This window comes from Erythrolamprus reginae, chromosome 1 (genome assembly GCF_031021105.1).
Source record: "Erythrolamprus reginae isolate rEryReg1 chromosome 1, rEryReg1.hap1, whole genome shotgun sequence".
NCBI lineage: Eukaryota > Metazoa > Chordata > Lepidosauria > Squamata > Dipsadidae > Erythrolamprus > Erythrolamprus reginae.
The window spans coordinates 207,791,145-207,801,746 of NC_091950.1; the positions used below are offsets into that span (position 1 = coordinate 207,791,145).

A 10,602-nucleotide genomic window follows, 5' to 3' on the forward strand; every position below is an offset into this window, starting at 1 on the left:
TTCTACATATATATTTTTCATACTTATTTATGAAATAAATGAATAAATTTATATATATTTAGTAGATGTTTTATAACTGCTCATCAGCAAATAAAGGTTCTTGAATTCAAAATTATACGATATTTATGAAATCTTTTTACCATCTTTCGTATAAATCCATTATATCAGTTAGATTTCTTATTAGAAGATACTACATATTTTCCCATGATACAATTCAGTTTGGTCTAACTAATTTTTCTTGGTACGTGTAATTTGGAAAGAGACTAACTAATAAAATGCATTGTCGATATAGGTCCTCTTTTGCTGTCCCCTTTCTGCTCCAAAACTATTTAAAAGTGTAATGCCAGCTAAAATGTTGGGCAATGGGATGATGAATATATGGACTTTCAGAGATAAAATTACATTTGAGACACTAACGTTTCCTTTTAATATTTTTCCTCCTCAAAGATAATTAAAAAATAGAAGTCTTATGAACATGCTTGGATCAGAACGTGGTGTGGTAGAGGAATGGCTATCAGAATTCAAGGTGAGAATTTTAAAAGATGAACACGTTTTAATAACTTTTATGTTTGGGTGCTAAATCTGAAGACATTTTGTGTGATATCACTGTCTCCCCACACCCACTTCTTCCTTTGCAATAACTTACTGAGGATTTATAGATATATTTTCTTTTTACAGTGGTGTAAAAATCAACTTACAGTGGTGTTCCAGAGTACATAATAATACTAAGTCAAATGTGGATTGTTTGTTTTTGCTTTTTGCTTAATGTGTCCTGTAAATCTCATCAATCTGATTTAAGTCACTATATAGCTTGTTAAGTGAACCATGATAAGAAAATTCAAGCCAGTTTTGATGTGAAACATGTTCCTCTTGCATCTGTTTTGTTCTTTTAGGTATTACCTGAAATGCAGATTTCCAATTATGCAGCAACACTTCATCGAAAGAAAATATTAGTACCAGCTCTTTATAAAGTTATTCAAGATCCAAATAATGAGGTATGAAACAATCAAATCACTGTTAAAAGGGCAACAAAATGCATATTATATTTACAAGAGCCACAGTGCTGCAGTGGCTAGAATGCAGTACTGCAGAATACTTCTGCTGACTGCCAGTTGGCTGCAATTTGGCAGATTGAATCTCACCAGGCTCAAGGTTGACTCAGTCTTCTATCATTCCCAGGTGGGTAAAATGAGGACCCAAAATTGCTGGGGGCAATATGCTGACTCTGTAAACTGCTTAGAGAGGGCTGTAAAAGCACTCAGGATCTGTCATTCCATAGTTGGAGACATCAAATGAAAGACTTCATGAAAAAAGTTTATTTGAGGTGAAAGTTTGGCAAAACATGCTCATTACAAGAGCAGTTCAACTGTGAAATCACTTAGTAAGATTGTTGATAGACCATCTTTCATTAGATATGTTCAGGAGAAACAGCATGGCTGTCTGTGTGGGATGCTTTAATTTAAATTTCTACACTTACTAATGGGTGAACTTGATGTCCTAAAAGATCCTTTCCATCTCTGATTCTTTTGGCAATGTGCCATTGTTAACATTAATTGATATCAGTGAATAAACCACGACAAACATTATTTGTCTCCTTCAGTTTCTGGAACCTGTCTGTCACCAACTCTTTGAACTTTACCGTAGTTCTGAGGTTCGTCTCAAAAGATTCACATTACAGTTCTTGCCAGAACTCATCTGGGTTTATTTACGACTTACTGCCAGCAAAGATAGGCAGAGCAATGGTTGTATTGAAGCCCTACTTCTAGGAATTTACAACTTGGTAAGTAAAACTAGAATGTAAACGTACTGACCTTCTGAATTGAACTCAAACGGTGGACAGTACATGGACCACTGTAAAGAATGCTCTAAAATTGCATAATAACTATTTGACAGCAGCCTACAAAAGACAGAGTATAATTTCTTGTTGATTTTCAGCATTACGCAAAGCAGGAAGATGATTAAGCTAGGCTTCAGACTTCTCAGGAATAAATAAAACAGAACATTCCTTAGGAGCATTATTACCTAAAACATCCCAGGCCTTTGCACGATGTCAAGACCTATTTGTCTCTGTGATAATTTTTAATATCTCATTTATATGATTTATATGTTATCACTTCCTGTAATTCAGCTTATTTATTTTTTAAATTATAAAGACAAAATAAAGTGCTTTAATAAATGGAATAATGCAGAGTTTGCAAGCTCAAAAAGATTATTGCCAATGAAGTTGTGGAAAGCCCTTTGCTCTATGAATTGTACAAATTATTGCTAAAACAATGTTTTCATCTTCCATTTAAAAATTATTCTTTTACTTCATGGATGTTTATTTTGCTGGCATTAAAATGATATAATTGTATATGTATGTATGTATGTATGTATGTATGTATATATGTATGTATGTATGTATGTAGGTATATGCAACATACTTTGCTGATAATGAAAATGGAGACTACTATTCGACAAAAAAATCACATACATGGGTGTGTGTGTGTGTGTGTGTAATATTTTTGCTGATAATGAGAAGGAAGGGAGACTATTATAGATCTATTTTGGGTTTATTAGCCTTCATCAAGTAGCCACACCCTTTTTACTGGGATTTGAACCTGGTGAGTGTGTATGTATATATGTGTGTGTGTATATATATATATATATATATACATATATACGTGTGTGTGTGTGTGTGTGTGTGTAGATTGTTCTGAGTTCGGGTTTTGCCCCGTGTAATATTTTGCATGTCTATGCGACGTTTCGGTGAAATCACATTCACCATCATCAGACAGAAGTTGTAAGCTTTGTGCTGCTGTAGATATAGTTATATAACTATATATAGATATATAACTATATCTACAGCAGCACGAAGCTTACAACTTCAGCCTGATGATGGTGAATGTGATTTCACCGAAACGTCGCATAGACATGCAAAATATTACACGGGGCAAAACCCGAACTCAGAACAATCTACATACATACATACCCGTGAAAATCTACGAAAACAAATATATATATATATATATGTGTGTGTGTGTGTGTGTGTGTGTGTGTGTGTGTATTTGAATGTATATAATTAACTTACCTTTCAAAATGTTTTTATATTATAGGAAATTGCTGACAAAGATGGGAATAATAAAATTTTATCTTTTACTATCCCTTCCTTATCAAAACCTTCAATTTACCATGAGGTAAGAATACAATCATATTCCTAGACTTATAAGAAAGTAGGTGAAGTATAACAATTGTTTCTGAAAGTAAACTGTCATCTTATGATGTTAAATTGGAGTTTCTAAATTTTATATTTCTTCTTGCTAGACTTTATTTGTTGTGGTATCTTGAATTATCACTAAATAATACTGTCACCATTTTACAATTCCTAAGCCATCTACAATTGGATCCATGGCTTTGACTGAGGGAGCCCTGTGTCAGCATGACCTCATCAGAGTAGTGTATAGTGATCTTCACCCTCAAAGAGAAACATTCACTGCACAAAACAGGTAAACAGATGTAGTAGATCTTGCCATAATAGCCCAAATGTCTTAAAAGAAAAATCCTCCTTGACTTTGAAATGTGAGATAATTGAATAGAGCAGAAAATATTAGATTTGTTTGTTAGGTGGATTCTAATGAATGTCTTCCAATATATAAGTTTTGAAGACTCTTTAATTATCTGGACCTCTCGAGACTTTCGAAATAGTCCTGTTCTTGCTAAACTGAGGTATCTCTTTTGAACATCATTGTGAATTCATTAAGCGAACTTGAATTGTATTATTTTTGTTTATAATTTGAATAAAGGAATTGGAGACTATTTGTAAAGTTTTTTAATTTAATATTTTTTGCAATTTTAGATAATAGAAACATATGGATTGCAAATGGTAAGGCAGGACAGAGAGGTAAAGAGATAATGAAGTAAAATAAATCAGCAAAAGATAAGCTAAAGAGTTTAAAAATATACACATTTAATTTGTAGCACCAGAGAAGTCTAAACCATTAATCTCCTGATAGCATTAGCAGTTGCAAATTTTCTCTTCAGCACGTCAGTCAGAACAATATAATGGGGGGATTATTACATTTGTGCACCAAATAATGTAAAAAGGCTAGTGTAATTAAATGTTAGTAATGAATTAAATATCACACATTTGACAGGGGCATAGTATGTTTGATTCTAAGGATCCCCCCCTCCGTATTACCACAGAATGTGGAGAATTAAATCAACCCAAAGAAAAAGCTCAGAATCATTTGAATGTTCACTTCTGCACATCCCAGTTTAAAAAGGATGTTGATTAAACTGGAGCATGTCCAAAAGAAGACCTGCCAAAAAGATGAAAGAATTGAGAACCAAGTCGTTAGAACAATGATGGCGAACCTTTTTTTCCCTCAGGTGCTGAAAGAAAGCACTCGCGTGTGCGTGCTTTCATGCATGCACAAGTGCCCACACCCATAATTCAATGCCTGGGGAGGGCGAAAACAGCTTCCCCCATCCCCCGGAGGTCCTCTGGGGGCCGGAAATATGCTGTTTCCCAACCTCTGGTGGGCCCAGTAGGCTCGTGTTTCGTCCTCCCCAGCCTCCAAAGGCTTCCCTGGAGCTGGGGAGAGTAAAAATGCCCTCCCCCATTCCCCCCTCCCCTCAGAGGCTCTCTGGAAGCCAAAAACGCCCTCCCAAAGCCTCTGTGCAATCCAAAAATCAACTGGCCGGCAGCTGAGCTAGGGCAATCACTCACGGGCCAGCAGATATAGCTCTGTGTGCCACCCATAGCACCTTCGCCATCACTGCCTTAGAGGAACAATTAAACGACCTATGTTCATGTGTAGTTTGCAGAAGAGAAGTTGAGAAGAAATGTGATACCTGTCTTCAAATATCTGAAGGGTTTGGACTTCATCTCAGTTGTTCCAGAGGTTAAAACTATAATTAATACATGAAACTTTCAGGATATAGATACAGGTTAGACATTAAGAAAATATCTTCAGAATAAGAGCTGTAAGCTGAAACGTGGTCTACCAGCTGGGCCAGCTCCATAACTGAAAGGAAAACTACTTAATCACTTTGAAGATTGATATAAAAGGAAGACCATTTCAATTTTGTATTGGTTGTAATGAGTTTAGATTTTAAAAAAGCCAAAACTATGAGGTTTTGCTCTCTCTAGGCTTCCGCAGTATTTTACTTTCAAGCTGAGAGAAAGTAATCCAAGATTTTGTTTTTGTCTTAGAGTAAGTAATGATAAGCCTTTCTTCTCCACCAAATATCATGAGGGCCATGCATCTACCACTTGAGTTGCGGATAAAGTAGCTATTTCATCAACATAAGAGAACTGAGATTAAATTTTGCCCACTTTGGGCATAGGAAATTCAATGGAGAAGTATACAGCTGTGCTTCCTTTATTTTTGACGCAAAGAGACAACTGAAGTGCATCTGACCTGCATTAATGTTTTCATGTAATTTCATAATTAGAAGCAGTAATCTTTGATCAGTTGAGAAGGTTGTCAGGTTCACCCAAAGTCTATCCCCAGAGATTGAATCAAATGAAGAAAGACAGTATATAGGGCCCCTCTTGGCTGACTCTGATCTTTCCCTTAAGTGTTATAACCATATACAGTGACTGAATGTGATTGTCCTATTCTAGAAATCCTGCTTGTTCATCAGCCAAAGACTGGATCAACCAGTCCAACAAGTTCAACTTCAGGTGTCTTGGATACAGTTTGCTAACTATATCTGAGACTAAATGAATAAATATTCAGATCAGAATTATTAATGTTTTAAAATGGTTATTAGTTGTAATCCTGATATTTTGGGGTTTGACAAGCATGATTAATATGAGTGAATAAGGAAGTGTCGGGATTTACTGTACTTTTTTGGAATATAAGGTGCACTTTCCCTCCCTAAAAGAGGGTGGGAATGTTGGTGCGTCCTATACAACGAATAAAGCCATTTGGGGGGCCTCCAGGACACCTGCCCTGCGCATCCTATTTTTTGCCAAAAATGGGGTGCACAGAGGCTTTAGGATGCCTGCAGAGTGTTCCTGTGGGCTGGGGAGTGCCAAAATGTGACATGTGGAAGATTTGGGAGGTGAAAAATAGACTCATTTTTGCAAAAACACAACGCACAGAAGGTGGGGGAGGCCTGCAGACTGCCTCTTATTTGCCTCTTCAAAATCTTGGTGTGTCTTATATTCAGGTGCATTTTTGTAAGAAATACAGTATACCTAATAGGCACCTATTCTAGACAAAATAAACCAATAGAGATTGGGTTTCAGTAGTTTATTTCATGACATGGGGAATTTACCAGCATGGCAGTCAGCATACTTGGGAGCACCTTTACTAGCAAAGTCCAAAAGCACCCAGAACCTTGCCTACAGGGATTCCAACTCCTAGATAGTGAGTTGGAAAGCAAATCACACTCTCCTTTGTTCACAGGGAAAGTCTGAAGTCAAAGTATTTCAGAAGGCAAGGGTTTTGAGACATAAATACAAGGAGCCTGGGTTGAGTTTGTTGCTGCCAGCAGAGGTTTACTACCTAAACCTCTTGTATAATTTGGAATCCTCATTTTCTAATCATTACACAGCTGTTCCAGAGGACTGCTAGCAGAATCAGCCTCAGATGTTTATTTGCCAGTTCCCAATGCTGGCATTTATTTGGAACATCTGGAGCAGACACCTTGACAGTCTTCCAAGTCTGCTATGACTCTCAGCAGAGATCAGGTTCCACCCTGCTGCCTTATTTATTTGAAAATATTATTTGTGGTTAGATATTTAGTTGTGCTACTATCTTCCAAACCTACTGCATCAAATCTCAACAAAATGAACTCAATATAGAACTATTTTGTTTTTTTTTTTAAAAAACACATACCAACGGAATGGTTTTGCAATAGAATATTAACTATTTCAATCTGTTCCACTTTGTCTAGGTTTGAAGTGCTGAGCTTTCTTATGCTGTGTTATAATTCTGCTATTGTATATATGCCTGCCTCTTCCTATCAGTCGCTTTGCAAGATGGGTTCTAGGTAAGAATTATACACTTGTTATGGTTTAGGTCAGGGGAATGCTTTTCATAGAAGACAATATTTGAATATTGATTATTTGTCATAATTTGTCCCTGCTTTTTTTTTAAGAGTATGTAAATGTAATGACTTGCTTTATTACAGATGTAGAATCTTAGATTCTTCATATTGTCGCCATTAAATTAGATAAAGAAAAAATAAATTCTTTTAATTTACTTTTAATTTGCTGTAAAAAGGATCATGGCTTCTCATATCTGTGGAACAGAGCTGGATTTTATGTGTGTCATTCAAGAAATACATATGTTTATAACTTGTACCTTCAGGGTGGTTGCAGATGTACAGTGAAATATTGTTAATAAGATGTAGTAGTGGTGGGTAACATATAAAACATATTTTTCAAAACATGATCATCCCAAATGACAAAACATGGATCATGATGGAAGTTGTGTCCTTTTGTATTAGTGCCATAACTTTGAAGATACATATATACAAGATAGAGTTTATACTTCAACATCAAGATGCAGGTTTTATCAGTTAATCTTCCACTAGGGAGGGATTGAACCATGAAACCAACTTTTCTTATGTGGATTGAACCTTGTATGTTGTTCTATATATCTTTCATTGTAATTTATCTCTGTATGATGGTAAGATGAATTAAGATAAACTGGAGAAAAGTCCAAGCCCATTCTGAAAACCTGATTTTAATGAAGATTATTCAAAACAGATCTTATTGAGTACAGTGATCCCTCGATTATCGCGAGGGTTCCGTTCCAAGACCCCTCGCGATAATCGATTTTTCACGATATAGTGGTGCGGAAGTACAAACACCATCTGCGCATGCGCGCCCTGTTTTCCATGGCCGCGCATGCGCAGATGGTGTTTTTACTTCCGCACCTGGGAAGACCCAGGGAAGGTTCCTTCCGCCGCCCAGCAGCTGATCTGCTTGGCAGTGCCGCAGCAGCGAGGAGCCGAAGATCGGGGTTTCCCCTTTGCGTGGGCGGCGGGGAAGACCCAGGGAAGGTTCCTTCGGCCGCCCAGCAGCTGATCTGCTCGGCAGCGCCGCAGCAGCGAGGAGCCGAAGATCGGGGTTTCCCCGCCGCCCACGCAAAGGGGAAACCCCGATCTTCGGCTCCTCGCTGCTGCCCGCCCGCCGCTCGCCCGCCGCCCGCCGCTCGAGAGCAAGAGGGGGAGAGATAGAGAAAGAGAGAGAAGGAAAGAAAGAGATGAGAAAGGGAGGAAGAGAGTGTGAGAGAGGAAGAAGCAAGATAGAGAAAGAGAGAGAGAAAGAAAGATGAGAAAGGAAGAGAGTGACGTCATCGGGTGGGAAAATATTTTTAATTAATATTTTTTGAAAAATCGCGATATAGCGTTTCGCGAAGATCGAGATCGCGAAGATTGAGGGATCACTGTATCCCCTTTTCTTTTTAACCTGGTTAGCAATAGAAATAGATAATATGTAGCTTACTTACTAAGCCTGCCTCTAAAGCAGGGGTCTCCAACCCCCAGGCTACAGATTCCTTCCGGTCCATGGCCCGTTGAGAGCTGGGCCACTCAAGCAGTAGGCGAACATGCAACGCTTTATTTGCGCATGTGCGGGTTTAGGTTGCTCATACAAAGCCATCACCTCCACTGGCGGTCCACGGAGACAGAAAGGTTAGGGACCACTACTTCAAAAGATCTAAATAAATTTGTGACAAGAACGAAAGCAGTAATAAAGGGCCTACACATGTCTTTATTATTATTAGTTTATTTGTTGTTTCATTTCACTTTTTATACATCTTTTCCCACTAAGATGAATGAATCTTCTAGTTCTGCAATATCTGGGCCAACCATATACTAGATCCATGCCTTTAATGCATCCATCGTAAAAATCTAGTAAGGATTAGGTTACAGGTGGAATATCCTTAGAAGAAAAAGACACTTTATTGACATGGTACTAGACTTCAAAGAAGAATTGGTGTTGGAGTGTGTTCTTACAGCTCTTCTCCCTTTAGAATCCTGTTGGTGGCCAAATTTTAATTTCTTTATTTTTAAAAGATATTGTTGACCTTTGCTTTGGCTGGATTTCAGGGTTGTTGGTTTTTTTTTTGCTGCAGTTAAATGTTAGGTGGACATTGACAGTCATTACTTGGATATTTTCCATAAGTATGATTAGATGTAATTTGATTGAGGCTATGCTAAACTCCAGAAATAATTGCTGAGAGATTTCAGTAGGAATAGAATGTTTGTGATGATAGGATGTTTTTAGGCAAAATAGGAAATATTGTAAACGGTAATAATCACTTTCATTAGTAATAGAATGCAGTACTGCAGTGCAGGCTACTTTTACTTGCATGATGGCTGCTTGCAATTTGGCAGTGTGAATCTCACCAGCTCAAGGTTGACTCAGCCTTCTATCCTTTCGAGGTGGATAAAATGAGACCCAGATTGTTGCGGTAAATAGGCTGACTTTTAGAGGAGGTTGTAAAGCACCGTGAAGTGGCATATAAGCCTAAATGCTGTTGCTATCATCCCATAATATTGCAACCATCTTTCATTGTGGTTTTATGTAGCAAAAATATTGTTTTAGTGGCATATATTAATCATTTATTTATGTAGATATTACAGAATTAAATGTATTAAAACATTTGCAGGTAGTCCTAGACTTAACAACCATAATTGAGACCAGAATTTTTGTTGTTAAACAAGGTGGTTGTTGTTGAATTGTGCTCAATTTTACGAACTATTTTGCCACAGCTGTGAAGCGAATTACCACAGTTGTTAAGTGAGTTGTGCAATCATTAAGTGAATTTGGCTTTTTCCATTGACTTTGCTTATTAGAAACTGGCTGGAAAGATTGCAAAAAGCAATTCTGTGACCCCGGGATTCTGCAGCCATCATAAATATATGCTTCTTGCCAAGTATCAAAATTTTGATCAGCTGCATCGGTTGTCAAATGAGAACCGGTTGTAAGTCACCATCCAACAGTGAACAGTTACTAAACAAGGTTACTTGTACTTTGTTGCATCAGAAATACTTTGGTTTCTAATTTAAGTGAGCAGTTTTCTCACAACAGTATATACTACCCAGGATCATAAAAGCACATAAATAAACTAAAAATGAATATTATTATTGAAATACCTTGGTTTGTAGCTTAAGCATTTTGTATACAAAATTAAAAATTAAGAAAATGTGTTTACTCAATAGATAAATATTAAATTTGTAGGAATGCTTTGTTTTTCAGGCTCTGTGTGAGTGGATTTCCACGACAAAATGAAAAATGCTGGAAGGAAGATGGCTGCAGAGTAGTATTGGATCCTGACTTCATGGTTCAATTACTCACTGGAATCTATTACGCTGTGTATGTATCTAAACTTTGGATAAGTAACTGTTCTTTGTTTCTGAGCAAATTATTCACATTTTTGCATTATTCAATGTAACAAATGTAACAATGTAACAAATGCTTATTAAAATATTAACAGTGGACTTCTATCTGCTTTTCTGTTTGCAAATATTGCATTTCATTGGCCTAAATACAAATGAGTATACATATATTTTCCTCTGGTTTAAAAAACAGCAGTGAATGGAAGAGAACCACCTAGCAGAGTACTTAATAAGATGTTTTTTTATGTTTTTCTTTTT

General features: G+C 37.0%; 1 protein-coding gene across 15 annotated transcripts in view; it reads left to right on the plus strand.

The window, feature by feature from the left end:
* The window catches only part of HYCC2 (hyccin PI4KA lipid kinase complex subunit 2), a 64,255-nt gene that overhangs the window by 37,233 nt on the left and 16,420 nt on the right, over positions 1–10,602 (plus strand). For all 15 annotated transcript variants that reach the window (XM_070732045.1, XM_070732043.1, XM_070732039.1 and 12 more), the window contains 7 exons: positions 448–526; positions 894–995; positions 1,601–1,780; positions 3,096–3,176; positions 3,370–3,485; positions 6,889–6,984; positions 10,205–10,321. In XM_070732045.1, the coding sequence (XP_070588146.1) occupies positions 470–526; positions 894–995; positions 1,601–1,780; positions 3,096–3,176; positions 3,370–3,485; positions 6,889–6,984; positions 10,205–10,321 (749 nt within the window). In that variant the 5' untranslated portion in view covers positions 448–469. The remainder of the gene's footprint in view (positions 1–447; positions 527–893; positions 996–1,600; positions 1,781–3,095; positions 3,177–3,369; positions 3,486–6,888; positions 6,985–10,204; positions 10,322–10,602) is intronic.